General features: G+C 38.6%; 1 protein-coding gene across 1 annotated transcript; it reads left to right on the top strand.

Annotated features, from left to right (window-relative positions):
- The first annotated feature begins 1,708 nt into the window (after nt 1-1,708).
- Nucleotides 1,709-3,703, top strand: LOC115957347 (probable endopeptidase p60). Its single transcript, XM_031075568.1, has 3 exons — nt 1,709-2,027; nt 2,698-2,808; nt 3,298-3,703. The coding sequence occupies exons 1-3, from the start codon at nt 1,782-1,784 to the stop codon at nt 3,376-3,378; spliced, it is 438 nt and encodes a 145-aa protein (XP_030931428.1). The 5' UTR covers nt 1,709-1,781; the 3' UTR covers nt 3,379-3,703.
- The last annotated feature ends 11,179 nt before the right edge of the window (nt 3,704-14,882 follow it).

Here is a 14,882-nt window from a genome sequence, read left to right as displayed (position 1 = left end):
GGTCTCTCATATTATATAACTCCCCTTTGTCCATCTTGATCCTACACTTGTTGATCATCTGAGCTCTTACTTGAGTACTTGTCTTATCGGACACCCTCTTTGGCTTTCTGTGAGTTGTGGTGGTCAAGATAGTACTATTCAGAGGTCTTCTCCATATAAATGCGGCCAGAAAAGTAGCTACAGTGCATTTAATGCGATGGTGGTAGCTTTCCCTTAAATATTTTTGGGTTTCTTTCTTTCTTGTATGTTCATGAGACACGTTCCTATCAGTGGAGCTTCTTGGTGGGTCACTCTAATTGTTGGAATACGTATTTGAGCTGCATTCACCATATTTGAGGAGGAGTTCTTCCTTGAACCACCTTCCATTTGTTCCTTACTCATGAGACTTTAAATTGGAATTCCTAGTAACTATTTGTCCTTTCTCAGACCATTCGACATCCTCGAACCAAACTCAAGGCCCAATATATGATTTTGGACCCTTATCCCTACACTATTATAATCAATCAATGAAATAAAATTTTAGTCATAATTTCTTGGATTTATAGCTTATATTCTCTAACTATTTAAATAGTGTGAAATGGGAGGTGGGGTTTGAATTTTGAACAATAAACACAAAACATAAATAAAAAATAAAAAATGTCATCAACATTGGATTATTACTTGAAAAACATCACCAATGCATTTTTTTTTTTTTTTTTTTTAATGATCACCATTTCATTTATGATTAAATTTACTTGCTTGGTTACAACTTTAAATGTCATTTGATTAAATTTAATTAAAAATTTTAAAATAAAAGTGTACTTAAATTTTGTCCTAATGGATAAATAAAAGATGAAAAAAAAAAAAAACAAACAAAATATTTTTCCTCCCATATTTTGTTAACCAAAATGCAAAAACACACCTTGGGATTTGGAACCAATGACAAGAATCAATTAGCAAGTCTTTTTAATGTAGTCATCTCATATTTCCATCCATAAAAGCTAACATCAATTACTTGAAACCACATGAGATGTTTTTGCAACTAACTTAGGGGTGTCCAAACAAAACCGTGAACTAACTCACCCGCTCAACCCGTCTAATCCAACTCGAGAACCGGCTGACCTGACATCAATGACGGTCGGCGATGGGTCTCCGCCCCCAAAACCTAAAAACGGTGGGTTGGTTGGCAAATCTGAGATTAAGAAACCGATTTTCAACCAACCCAACCGTCTACAAATCGAAAAGTTGCCGTCCGTTCACCACTGATAATAGTGGTTCGTCAATGTTTTCTATTTGATATGTTGAGATATTGTCGAGATTCAGCCTGATCTCTTCGAGATATGCCGAAATCCGGCTAGATCTGGTGTCTTTTGGCAAAATCCAACATAATTTCTCACAACCTAAAAACCGATTAAGGGCCGATCGATACTCGATAAAAATCTAACCACTCGAACCAACTCCTTTCATCGGTCGGTGGCAAGTCCAAGTATAGGAAACCCGAAGTGATCAGGTCGGTTTTAGGTTGGGCACAAACCCAATCCAGACCTACTCGTGGACAGTCCTAAACTAACCTAAGGCTAATTTTTCTTCTTAAAAAAAACCTAAGGCTAAATTTTGGGTTTTTAAAATTTTTAAGAAAAACCTGAATTTAATTAAAGATTTAAAAAACGCGTGTACACACCGCGCGTAAACTTGTACTAAAATTCAAAGACTGTTATAAAAATTAAACCCAAACTTCAAACGTTAACCACAAGCTCTGTCCGAAACCCTTAAAAGCTAAAACCCTCGGCGCGAAACGATCGATGTCAAACCCACGCGCCGCCGCTGGCGACGGTGACGGAGAATCCAAGGACAACACGATCACCAAGGCTGCAGGGGTCTTGGTATTCTCAGGCATCGCACTGAGCATTCTCAAAGCAATAATCCCTCTCAAAAAACCCAGAATTACCGAAACTCAATCAGCTAACGAGTCACCACTCAGTGAGTCAACTCAGCTAATTCAATTTCAACCACCACGGCCTCTCCCTCCCCATGAACCCTTTGTCAAGGTATGTATCAGCATGAACTTATTTGCATTTTTCTTTTAAATTTTGGAGAGATTTATCACTTTACTTATTGATTATTTTAGCATTTTAGAGAGGCTCATTGTTTGAACTTCTGATTTTGTTTGATATTTTGGGGGGACCCCAATACTTGTGTTTGTGTTTTGAGAGATTTATTGTTTATACTTTTGTTTTGTTTGGTATTTATTTTATTGAGACACATTGAGATTACTTGTATTGTTGATTTGTTTTGTGAATTTGGAGAGACTTCTAGTTTGAATTATTTTATTGCTTTTGTGTGTTTGAGAGAGACCCATTACCTATTATTTTGAATTTTTATGGGGTACTTTTGAATTTCATCGGTTGCATTAGTTATTCTTTGTTATTTCAGGGGGACCTATTGATTGTATTTTCATTTTTTTTAAAGTTTGTAGAAAACCTTAACTTCTTGTTTAGAATTTGTTTCTAATATTGTAGATCATCATTGCTTTTAAGTTTTATCTGCCTTTTTTGTATTTTTTTCACTTAGTTTGAGACTTGGAAGAGACCCTATAACTTTGTAATTCATTTTTTTTTTTTTATTACTATTATTTTTTGGTATTTTGAAAAGACTAATTACATTCATTTTGTTGAAGAAATCATTGTAACTTTGATTTGTTTTATGATGCTGTTGTAGAAACCCATTACCTACATGGACCACAACTTGCCAGAAGTCCCTGAATTGTCACACAAAACAATAGAGATTGCTAAAGGAGATACTCTTTGGGGTCTCTCTAGAAAGTTTGGGGTATATTTTCTCCTCTCATTTACTTTCATAGTACACTCTTGTTTGTTTATGGTTTTCAGATAAAATTTTCTCAGAAAAATTAGGAACACTATTGACTGTGCATTTACAAAAGCTATGCCTTGAGAAAAATTTATGAAAAACAACTGATATCTGAATCTTCTAATGTTTATGAAAAGTTTTCTCTAACTGACCCAAGTTCCCATTTTTTTGAATTACTAAAACAACATAAACATGAGGTTTTAAATTAGATTTTGCTTACTTTTCTCAGAATTAAAAAGAGAATAGTGTTTTGGTTACAATGGACAATCAATTAGCAATCCTAAGAATCTTGTTTTACACCCATGGTTTATCATTTTTCTCTGGAAACACTGATCAAAAGGGAAACAAAGTTTCCCCAAATAATGTTTATAACTAAATGAGCAGATATATAATTAATTATTATCATTTTTACTGTCTGACTTTGAATTGATTTTTCTTCAACACTGATAGGTTTCTGTCAATGCAATAAAAGAGGCGAATGGGCTTAAAGGGGATACCATCTATGCAGGCAAGAAACTTATCATTCCTTGATGTCATCTCGTGTTCTCTATATCAAGGATGTTTGGTGTCTGCTAAGCAAGATTTGGTGCTGCAATTGTCTGTCTTGCTCATTCCCTATTTCAAATGATGTGGCCGACTGGTTTGAGATTAGTGGTAGATTAACGGCTTCCTAGTGTAAAATATAAGTGAAAACTAAAAAGTAATGACCTCCCATTTGACATGGGATTTTGTGTTGTACTTTATATCTCAGATGATCTTTTTTTCTAAATTATAAATAAACAACATCTACCTTGTAATTTTGATGCCAGATGCTTAAAAAGAGAAATGAAGATGGTTCTTGCCAAGCCTTTGACTCTACAGAGCTGCCTTAGTGACCCTGTAATTTGAATTATCATTTAAATGTTTTCTTTGTTTATGTATCCTTCTATGAGTCATTGAGACTCATACAGGTTTGTAGGATAGGCCTAGTTTCTGAGTATTATTTAGCAGTCTTTTTTGGAACTCTGATGCATTTCAGTATTGAATCTTCTGCTTCCATCTGTTTACCTTTGCCTTGTTATGAGAGCCTTACAGTCATCCTCTGCCTTTTGTGAGTATCTTGGCCTAGGATGCGTAAGTGATCTCAATTATTTAATGCCAAAGAATGAGCAATTTGTGTGGTCTTATTTACATCTTAAGAACAATTGCTGCCGAAATTACTTTACTTATCTTCTGGATAGTAAATCTTATATCTGAGCATGGTGACATGGCTATATGCTTATAATCAAATGCATAAATAAACATTCACTGGCATGCTGAATTGCAAATTAGTATTTTCATTGAGGGAGTAAAACCATCTTAGTTAGACACAAGATTTGAGTGTATCATGGCATAATCGTATGCGGTTGTTTCTTTTTGATGACATAAAAATTAGTTGCACATTCTCCCATGCTGACTGCATGATACTAGGTGTCAAGTCTTCCATGCTGTAGCAAACAAATTAGCTGCATATTCTCCCAAATATGCATCATATATTTATTTTACCATTTCAAGTTGTCTATAATACACTTGAGCATGCACAAACACAAGTATGTACCGATGGACAAACAAACAGGCATACACATACGTTCAGTCATGCACAACTACTGGCGGAATAAGTAAACCAAAAGGGAAACATAGCGAATTAGCAAAACTACTGGCATGATAATTTTTACAATACAGTGGCAATGAAGACTTCGCTTTATAATCTATGGAAGCTGGTGAAGAGGATGCAATTGAAAGACCTTAGAGAAAACCGATTCCTGCCTAAGTTCAATGATCCTCTTGATAATGAATTGATACTACTAAAGTAACTAAACAGTTCATGGACTTTTGAGAAGCACAATGAAAGGATGCAGGATTATGATAAGGAGGCATGATCATCGTCAATTCATATGAGTAAGCATCATTCTGGATACAAGTCCAAGATGAACCTTTGAAAGGGATGACAGCAAATATCACAAATTAATGGATTGGATCATCCATAAGTACACTTGAAGAAGTGAATATTCCCAAAGATGGAACAGGTTGGGGTCATTTCTTCAGATGAGGGTGAAGATTGAGGTCACGAAACCATTGCAACAAGACCAAGAAAATACTGACTAGGCAGGCTAATCTTATCTGGCATGAGTGTAATTCATGAAAGACTACCTACTTTTCCTACTTCTCTAGGGGGATTGGGCTGGAAGTTCTCCAGCAACCCAACTTTAGTCACCATTCAACAAAAACATAAATTATCAGCAGGAGCAAGGCAATAAAGACACTACAAAACTAGAACCAAAGAGACAAAACAGGGCAGACTTCATGCAAAGTGAGGAGCTTTTCTCACTTTGCATGATTGGCAATTTGTAAGAACAGGATGGGGAATCGTAATTTAGGTGGTTGCAACTCAAGTTGCATTAGCAAGGGTACAGAATTATGCTCTATCAGGATAGTTCTGGTCACTTTAATGAGAAAAGGATGCACCAACATGTGATACTAACAAGCAATGACGTAGTTTGTGCCTCTACTTAACCATCTCTGAGTGAATCGGCAAGAATCTGCAGTTTATGGGGATATATAGCAAAATTGGTTGGAAGGGAAGTGCAGATTTCCACTAGTAGAATTTCTCCACTGGTACTAAAGGTTGTTACAGCATTAGCATTGAAGAATGCTATTCTACTCTATTTTACCATCTCAAAAAGTCACTTTATCATTTATACCATACCATTTTACAATGCCTCTAACATCCCAAACTTTTATTTTTCTATTCTACTCATTAAAATAATATATATCAAAACCCAAATCTGCAACCACCTGCTACCACCACCACCACAAACAACATACCCAAACCGAAACCCATGGCCATGCCACCACCCCACGGCAAAAATCCAAACAAATGAAACCCACCTTTGCCACCATAACCAGAGACACCACCATGGCAACAACACACCCACCACCACCATGCAAAGAAACCCACAAAAAATCAAAGAAAAATCCATTCAGAACCCCCATCAAAACCCATCGGAAGCTGATCTCCATGCCTCCACCGGCGTTGTCTCCATAACCACGGCCCCACGCAAGATCAATACCCAGCCACAACCACGGCCCCATGCCGCCATTGCACCACTACGACCTAAAACCCACTCCCACAAATCAAAACCCCACACCCACACCACCAGACCCATTACAAATCACAGAGAGAGGCCACAGATGACCGGAAGGTACCCATCGACATCGGCAGCATTGCCAACCTCCTTGGCAATGGTCTTCACGGCCTCGAAATCGTCGTTGGAGGCGGCGGGGAAGCCAGCCTCGATTATGTCGACGCCGAGCTTGGCGAGCTGTCGGGCTATTAGGGATGTAATTGGGGCAGCGGCAGGGGGAAGGTGTGGGTGTGGGAGTGGAGTTTGATGGGGAGAAACAGGGAGTGGGAGACGGAGATACAGAGTGGGAGTGAGGGAGAGTGGAGTGAAACGAGAGACAGAGATGAGAGAGTGAGAGATAAACTATTAATTTTTTTTTTTTACAATACTGCTATAATGCAATTCTATCTTTAGAATTGCACTGTAACAGTATTGTAAAAAAATTTGCAATACTTGCCTTTACAATTCTTTGATGCAGATGATTTTAAGGCTGCAAATGCCAAATTTCTCTTAGATACGGCATTAGCATTCTTCAATCCTAATGCTCTTATATCCCTAGCAAATGAAGCCTCAAAGTCCTACATGCATCTTTCCCAGCCTCAAGCATGCATGTGCTTTTACTACAGATCTGTCTCCTAGGTTTGTTTTCTGTTTCATGGGTTCTATATGTAAGTGTACTTTTCACTTGCTTTTGTAATGGTTTTAAATAATAATAATAATAATAATAATAATAAAGACCTTTTATTAAAACGTTAATGTTTGTTGCACACATCCGTATACATAGCCTTGGAAACACAATTTCAATTATAATTTTTAAATCGTGTTTCAACACACATTCCATGTACACCGGTGATAATCATCGCTCTTACTAAAAGAAAAAAATAAACAAGGTAGGCAAATCTACATACATAAAAAGCAGAAATCATTTACCCCTATTCATTACTCCAATAAATGTTTGATAATAGCTTGTGGGTAAAACTAGAAGCACCATATAAACGCTTCAATGTTTTGTAAAAATAAAGAGAGATGCTACGTTTATAACATTTTTACAACAAATCATAAGTGGTTAGTTGTTATTGGTTCAAATTTGAAACTAATACTAAAATTACTTTTTTGCCCTAACAATAACAACCAGTAACAACCTGCCACTTAGGATTTGTTGTAAAAATGTTATATACATATCATTTCTAAAAAAAAAATAAATTACCTTATTCAGCTAATCTCCATAGACTCCATTACAGATAAACCAAAGGCTCTCAATTAGACACAAAAAGTGAGTGCCTTATTAGAGTCACCAGAAGGGAAGTAGATTTTAATGCACACTCCTCACCTCTGAGTCCTTAGATCTTTTTTTTTTTTTTTTTTTTTTTTTTTTGAGAAAGCTGACTCCTTAGACTCGTTTCCGTATTTAGTACTAAATGCGATCCGTTTCCGTTTATAAATTTCACAGTATCCTTTTTGTAAACTACAAAAGATTTATAGGCAGATCTTGGATCTTAAATGTTGGCACAAGAGAAAGTTTTGGTTCATAATTATCCACAAGAACCCAAACCTGACGATTCCAAAGCTATCACCTTAGTAGAGACTAAAATAAAAATTGAGATCACTTTCAATTTCGTTCTTGGCTTATTTTTATTTTTATTGGTTGATTCCACGTTCTAGTATTCTATGGTACTTCAATTCTTTTGCGATGCATTTCTTATTGCTTTTGGAAACAAAACCAATTTTAGAGTAACAAAGCAAACATGTGGTTTTATTCATAAAAATAAAAGGATAAAAAAGTAATTTTAAGAATCTCAAATGGTCTTATTTTAACGGAGACTAATAGAAGGCCTGAATTAAAAAAGTTTGAAAATTAAAGAACTCATGTGGTGGCTATACCTCCAAAAACCTTTGGGCCTTTAGAGATTTGGGCTCCTAGTATGTTCTAAATTGGGTATAACCTACAATGGGAGGCCTCTGGATTGGTATTTTTAATGGTAGATCGTGTTTAAGCTTAAACTATAGTTGAAACGTGACTGATTTGACTCGGCCAAGAAAGATCCCAAGCTGCCAACCCCTTTTTAGTTTTTTCAAGACCTGAGAAGGACCCCTGCAAACCCCAAACATTGCTCTCACTTCTACTCTCGTGTCTTTCTCCCCTGAATTATGGTCCAAAAAACCCCCATTTCCCTCCCCTTAGTTTCGTTTTATAAGCTTGCCTTAGTGGGCGTGTCATGATGAGAAAATATTATGCATGTCCAGGGGTCCCTCAATTCTTAGGATTTGAGTGGTTTCATGGGTTTGGGTTACTGTTTGCGTGTGTCTAATCATGCATTAAGTAAGAGGCTCACTTCCTACTGTTGAGGTGACTTCTTGGTAACTTACGCCTGAAGCTAAAATCGTATGTTTGACACACGGATTCTCCTAAGGCACTATCCTGAGCTCTTGGCTCATATAAGTTCTTGTAAGAATCTCATCGAGGTGAAGTTCCACTCCCCGAGATGTTTCCCTGTACTCTTGGTTGAGGTGGGCCTGCCTTGGGCCAAAGCCACGGCCAAAAAGGGGGCCCTAAATTGTCTCAGAGATGGGCTTGTCCCTCTCAGTCTTCAAGGTAATGGGTCCACCCTTCTCGAACCACCCACAACTCAAATGGACAATTTTTTTTTTTTTTTTTTTTTTGGAGAAAGAAATTGACGAAAGTATAAATTTAGAAACTTGAATTGAATTTTAGTCAAAGTTAAAATATGTAATTTACATTTTAGCCATTATTTATCTACCTGTACAGTTACATAAAATTCAATAATACAAATTATAATTAGAAAGAAGAGAAAAAAAAAAAAAAAAACTTTTAAATTAAGAGCAGAGTCCCTGTGCCCTATGCTTGACTTAAGTATTAGAAAAAGTTAAAAAAAAAAAATGGTGAAGTTTCTCTTACGCCGCCATAAATCAATCACTAAATGCTTTGTTAATTTATTTGACAACATCTTGAAGCAAGTAATAAACACTATCAGTTTGCTCAGTGAGAGAAAGTGAGGAAGAATGGAAGCCGAGTATTGCAATGACCCACCACGATTGAGTGAGGAAGAAGATGAGCTAGGACGTAGTGTTAAGAAGTTTAAAAAGAGCAGTGGAGTTAATCAGTCTACACCACAAAAGAACTTTGTAAGCTACAAAGATAGACTTGTAGGAGACATTCCTGGAGCTTATGAACAAGCCTTCAAGCTGGATAATGTCTGGGATGATGGTGAGGAATCAGACACAGAAGTTGAACCTCTCATTGAGGGAATGACAGAAGTGAAGCTGTCTAAGGAAACCAAGGATCGTATCAAAGCCCCATGGTCAAAGGCTTTGATAGTGAAAGTGTTCGGTAGAACTGTTGGTTATAGCTATCTCACTTTCAAGCTCAATGCCTTGTGGAAACCTGCAACTAGGATGGATTGTGTTAACCTTGGGAAAGATTATTTCTTAATTAAGTTTTATTGTGCAGATGATTATGATAAAGTATTACGTGGAGGCCCATGGTTTATTGGTGAGCATTTTTTGGCCATCAAGCCTTGGGAACCTTATTTCAGAGCCTCAGGAGACAATCTAACTTCAATAGCAGTTTGGGTGAGGTTCCCTGAATTGCCAATTGAGTTTTATGATATGGAAGTGCTGAAAGAAATAGGCAACGTTATTGGGCCGGTTCTTCGTATTGATTCCTACACGGCCATAGGATCACGGGGAAGCTACGCAAGGCTATGTATACAAATTGATCTGGTGAAGCCCTTGATAAAATCCATCAGGATAGGTGGGTTGGTGCAACAAGTTAAATATGAAGGTATCTCGTCTCTTTGTTTTTGCTGTGGACAACTTGGGCACAAACAAGAAAATTGTTGCTACCAGATTAAGGAAAAAGATAGGAATGACAGTGAAACAGAGAAAAGTCCGAACCAGGCCAGTGAGGAAGACAAACAATTGGATCCAAATTTTGGTCCGTGGATGTTAGTTACAAGGAAAAAGAGTTCAGTTAGGAATGGACGGTCAAGATTTCCCTTGAGGAGCGATCATAAGGGTGAAGTCAACCAGAAGGGCAATTTTGTCCATGGAAAGGAAAAAGATGAGGGTGATTCAGTCAAGTCTAATAAAGGGAAGGTGTTGTCTAATCTTTCTAACCAAGCACGTGATGAGAGGGACATTTATGCTCAAGGAGTTTCACATAATGAAGATTTGAGAAATCTTGTAGGAGCCTCCAGTGTGGTGAGCCCGATACAAGGAGAAGACGTGATGCGGACTGATGGGAAGTTTCAGTTCGGTTCCTCAGGCACGATTACAGGAGGCAGCAGATCTAGTGGAGTGAAAGGATCAAAATCCTTGAAAAGACAACACGCATCTTCTTCATAGAGAGCTTCCTCTTCCAAGAGTGTGCAGATAAGGGAGAATGGAGGAAAACCAAGTGAATCGGTGCAGTTCAACAAGGAGTGGTTGGGCGATTTGGCACCGAAACAGTTTGATAGAGGTGCCAAAAGCGATAATACGTCAGATCAGTTCAATGCCGACGCAGGAGCTGGAGTGGTGCAAGGCCGAGATGGGTCAGGCAGGGCGGGGCATCTTTCCGTTAACCATAGGGAGTGGCAGATCGAGGACAATATTATCGGATCATCCGGCCTGGGGTCAGACGCCCAATCCCTGGTGGCAGTTCATAACGAACACTCCGTTAATTTCACGGGAAGAAGCCGAAGCCTTGAACAAGCTGAGAAGGCCATTAGTGGTGCCCCACTTCGACAAGTTCGGATGGGTGATACAGGAAAGAAGACTAGTGGACCAGAGGGGAATGGCAACAGCTTTGATGGGGAACCACCCGATGCTCAAGCTTATCCAAATACTTGCTCCGATAGAGAAGAGCGATGTGTTGATATATTGCTGGGAAGACATAGTGGGAATATTGAAGCACATGATGATATGGAAACCGGAGTGGAATCACTCGATGGAGTTGTTAAGGAGGCTGGGATGGAGTATGATTGAAGCTGCAACAATGAATCCTAGTCAATCTGAATTTCCCTTGGATCAGTGTGTGAAGATGAATGTTCTTATGTGGAATTGTAGGGGTGCACTAAACCCGGATTTTAAGAGGAGGGTGTTTAAGATGGCTGTGAATCATCTTCCATCGATAATGGTTATCACAGAGACCAGGGTGGGTGGAAGTAGAGCAGAAAAGATCATTGAAGGACTCCCCTTTGATGGTTTCATTATAACAGAGACTATTGGGTATGCTGGAGGCTTATGGATTTTGTGGAAAAAAGAGGATGTGGATATTAAACTTCTTTCAACTAAGGAGCAGGAGATTCATGCTACTGTGAAGGTATGTGCTTCAAACTTTTCTTGGTTAATTTCTGCAATTTATGCTAGCCCTCGATTAGCTGAACGAAGAATTCTTTGGTCCAACATAGAAGAAGTAGGGCAATTACATAATCTTCCTTGGTTGATGATCGGAGATTTCAATGAAGTGCTTAGTGGGGAGGATAAATTTGGGGGGAATCATAAGGCAGCTTTCGGATTTGATTTTGGAACGTTTAGACAAGTGTTTTGCTAATCCTAGGTGGAGAATTTTATACCCAGAAGCAGTAGTTACCCATCTCCCTATGACATTTTCTGATCATCATCCTGTTTTGATTGAATTATGGAAACCCAATGCGAATAGGCTGGTGAGGCCTTTTTGTTTCCAAACGATGTGGCTTCTTCATCCGGATTTTTATAGAATTGTTAAGGAAGCTTGGCCCAATGAAGCTCAGTTACAAATGGCCATTCCAGATTTTACTAAGAAGGCTAGGAAGTGGAATTTTGAGGTTTTTGGAAATCTTTTTGGGAAGAAAAAGAGAGTTTTAGCCAGATTACAGGGGACTCATAAGGCATTGGCTGAAAACCCGAATGAGTCTCTTATGAGACTTGAAAACCAACTCATTGAGGAGTATTCTTCTATTTTGCTCCAGGAAGAGGAGTTTTGGGCCCTCAAGTCGAGGATTAATGTGGCTGCCTTTGGGGATAGAAACACTTCTTTCTTTCATTTAAATACTGTTGTTCGAAGGCAAAGAAATAAGATAAGGTGTTTGAAGGATAACATGGGGGAATGGATTGTAGAGGAAGGAGCGGTGCAGGAGCATATTTTGAATGGGTTTAAGAAACTCTACTCCACAGATTTTGAGATGTCTTATAGGTTCTCTCATGTGGCTAATTTCTCAGGCAGCTTTCTCACAGAAGTCAATAGAGATTGGATGGGGAGGGAAGTTACTGATGAAGATGTGAGGAATGGGTTGTGGGCTTTGAAACCGTTTAAAGCCCCAGGGCCGGATGGTCTCCATGTGGGGTTTTTTCAGCATTTTTGGCATGAAGTGGGGAATCCAATCTGTAAGGAGGTAAAGAATATTTTCAAGGATGGTGTAGTCCCAGATTATCTCAATGATACTCTTGTGACTCTCATTCTGAAGTGTAAAAGCCCTGAATCCCTAAACAATTATAGGCCGATTAGTCTGTGTAATTCGGTTTATAAAATTGTTTCAAAGATTTTAGTGGAAAGGATTAGACCTCACCTAAACAAGCTTGTGTCTCCTGTCCAAGCTGCCTTTGTACCCGGAAGGAAGGAAATAGATAATATCTTAATTGCTCAAGAGCTCTTCTATGCTTTGGATGGGAAGAAAGGCAAAGAATGGTATATGGCTATTAAGATAGATTTGGAGAAGGCGTATGATAGGTTGGAATGGTGCTTTATTCACAAGGTTCTTCAGGCCTATCATTTTCCCCAAAATATTGTTAAGGTGATAATGAGTTGTGTCTCTTCTACTAAGATATCAATTTTGTTTAATGGAGGGGCCTTGGAGTCGTTTAATCCTTCAAGAGGGATTCGGCAAGGTGATCTTTTATCACCATACCTTTTTATTCTATGCATGGAATATTTAGGACATTTAATAGAAAAGAAATGTATGGAAGGAGCTTGGAAACCTTTAAAAGCCTCCAGGGATAATATAGGAATCTCCCATTTATTTTTTGCGGATGACTTAATTCTCTTTGCCAAAGTAGATGATGATGCATGTGAAGCCATTTTGGAAGTATTAGATGAGTTTTGTGAAGAGTCGGGTCAAAAAGTAAGTGTAGAGAAGTCAAGAATTTATTTTTCCCCCAATATGCAAGCTGAAATAAAAAGAGAAGTCTGTTCAAAACTGGGAATACAAGCTACGACCAATATTGGGAATTACCTGGGGTTTCCGATAAAGCATAAAGGGGTCCCAAGGAATAGGCTAAACTTTATAATTGAGAGGGTAATGAATAAACTGGCTGGTTGGAAGGCAAGGTTCTTATCCTTTGCAGGAAGGTCTGTTTTGTTGAAGTCGGTCATGTCATCCATTCCTAACTATGTAATGCAGGCTGCCACCCTCCCTTCTCATCTTTGTGAAAAATTAGACAAAATTAATCGAGATTTTTTATGGGGTTCAACCAGTGAAAAGCGAAGGCTACATTTGGTGGGTTGAAGCAAGATTATTAGGCCAAAGGATGAGGGAGGTCTTGGGATTCAATCTTCTAGAGCTAAGAATTTGGCTCTATTAGCTAAGCTAAACTGGAGAATGTATCAGAAAAAAGAAAGCTTATGGGCTAAAGTGATCTTAAGGAAGTATTGTTCGGTTGAGAGAAGGAGAGCTAGAGACCCGGATAAGCTACAAGCTTCTCCAAATTGGAGAGCTATTAAGGCTGGTTTTCAAACATTTAATGATGGAATTTGTTGGGGGATTGGAAATGGTGAAAGAATAAAAATCTGGTCTAATAGTTGGATAAGGGGGTGTTCTTTGAGAGAGTTGATTGAAGGCCCTTTAACTCAGAGGGAGTTTGATATGAAGTTTTCTGAATTACTCCTTGATCATATGCAGGAGTGGAAGTGGGAAGCTTTGTCTTTTGAGATACCTCCTTGTATCAAGGATAGGATTAAGGCTATCCCAAGGCGGCAGGTTGACAGTGGGGAAGATGTCATTATGTGGAAGTTTTCTAAGGATGGAGAGTTCACCACCAAGTCTGCCTATGCTTTGCTAAATGGTACTCAACAAAATTCCGTGCCTTTCCAAGGTCAATGGGTTTGGAAAATAGACACTTTGCCAAGAATTGTCAGCTTTCTTTGGCTATGTATGCATAATAGCTTACCTATGAGGGCTGAGTTAACTAGGAGAGGTATAATTACTAACAGTTACTGCCCTTTGTGCAATAATTTCCCAAAAACCATAAGCCATCTGTTGAGAGATTGTGTGGTGGCAAAAAATTTTTGGTTTAATCTTAAGATTCCCCCCGCAATGGTTAGCTCCTTTTTTGATTTAGACTTGAATTGTTGGTTGGAAACTAACTGTCAAAGTAAGGTGCCTCATCCCTCTTTAGTGCAGTGGAGCTATATTTTTACCTTTGCCATTTGGAATTTATGGAAACAAAGGAATGGAATGGTTTTCAATAATACTACCTTTAATGCTAACTTACACAGATTTAGTAAGAACCAAGCTTTGGAGTTTTACTACTGTGTGGGGAAGCTCAATTGTCACAGGAACAAGGTGGTGTGTACTGTTAGCTGGAAAAAACCTCCTTTAGATTGGTGCAAATTAAATACTGATGGGGCCTCTCTTGGTAATCCGGGCAGGGCAGGAGGAGGAGGAATTATTAGAGATAGTGAGGGGAGATGGGTGAAAGGGTTTGCTAGAGCTATTGGGTTCACTACTAGCATTATAGCTGAGTTTTGGGCACTAAGAGATGGGTTGTTGCTGGCGGATCAGATTGGAGTGCAGAACCTGGTGATTGAACTAGATGCTAAGGTTGTGGTGGAGTTAGTCCAGTCCAAAACCACCTCTAATGCTTTCTACTCCTCTCTGCTAGCTGATTGCAGGTCTCTGTTGGGCAGGTTTCAAC

Source organism: Quercus lobata, chromosome 8, assembly GCF_001633185.2.
Source record: "Quercus lobata isolate SW786 chromosome 8, ValleyOak3.0 Primary Assembly, whole genome shotgun sequence".
NCBI classification, from domain to species: domain Eukaryota; kingdom Viridiplantae; phylum Streptophyta; class Magnoliopsida; order Fagales; family Fagaceae; genus Quercus; species Quercus lobata.
Note: the sequence above shows the minus strand (reverse complement) of the source record. Positions and strands in the feature narration are given on the sequence as shown.

Excerpts from the sequence above, each read along its gene's own strand:
- LOC115957347 (XM_031075568.1), top strand. The coding sequence starts at position 1,782 with ATGTCAAACCCACGCGCCGCCGCTGGCGACGGTGACGGAGAATCCAAG. Across the intron at positions 2,028-2,697 it reads CCCATGAACCCTTTGTCAAG|AAACCCATTACCTACATGGA; the intron begins GTATGTATCAGC and ends ATGCTGTTGTAG. Across the intron at positions 2,809-3,297 it reads GTCTCTCTAGAAAGTTTGGG|GTTTCTGTCAATGCAATAAA; the intron begins GTATATTTTCTC and ends CAACACTGATAG.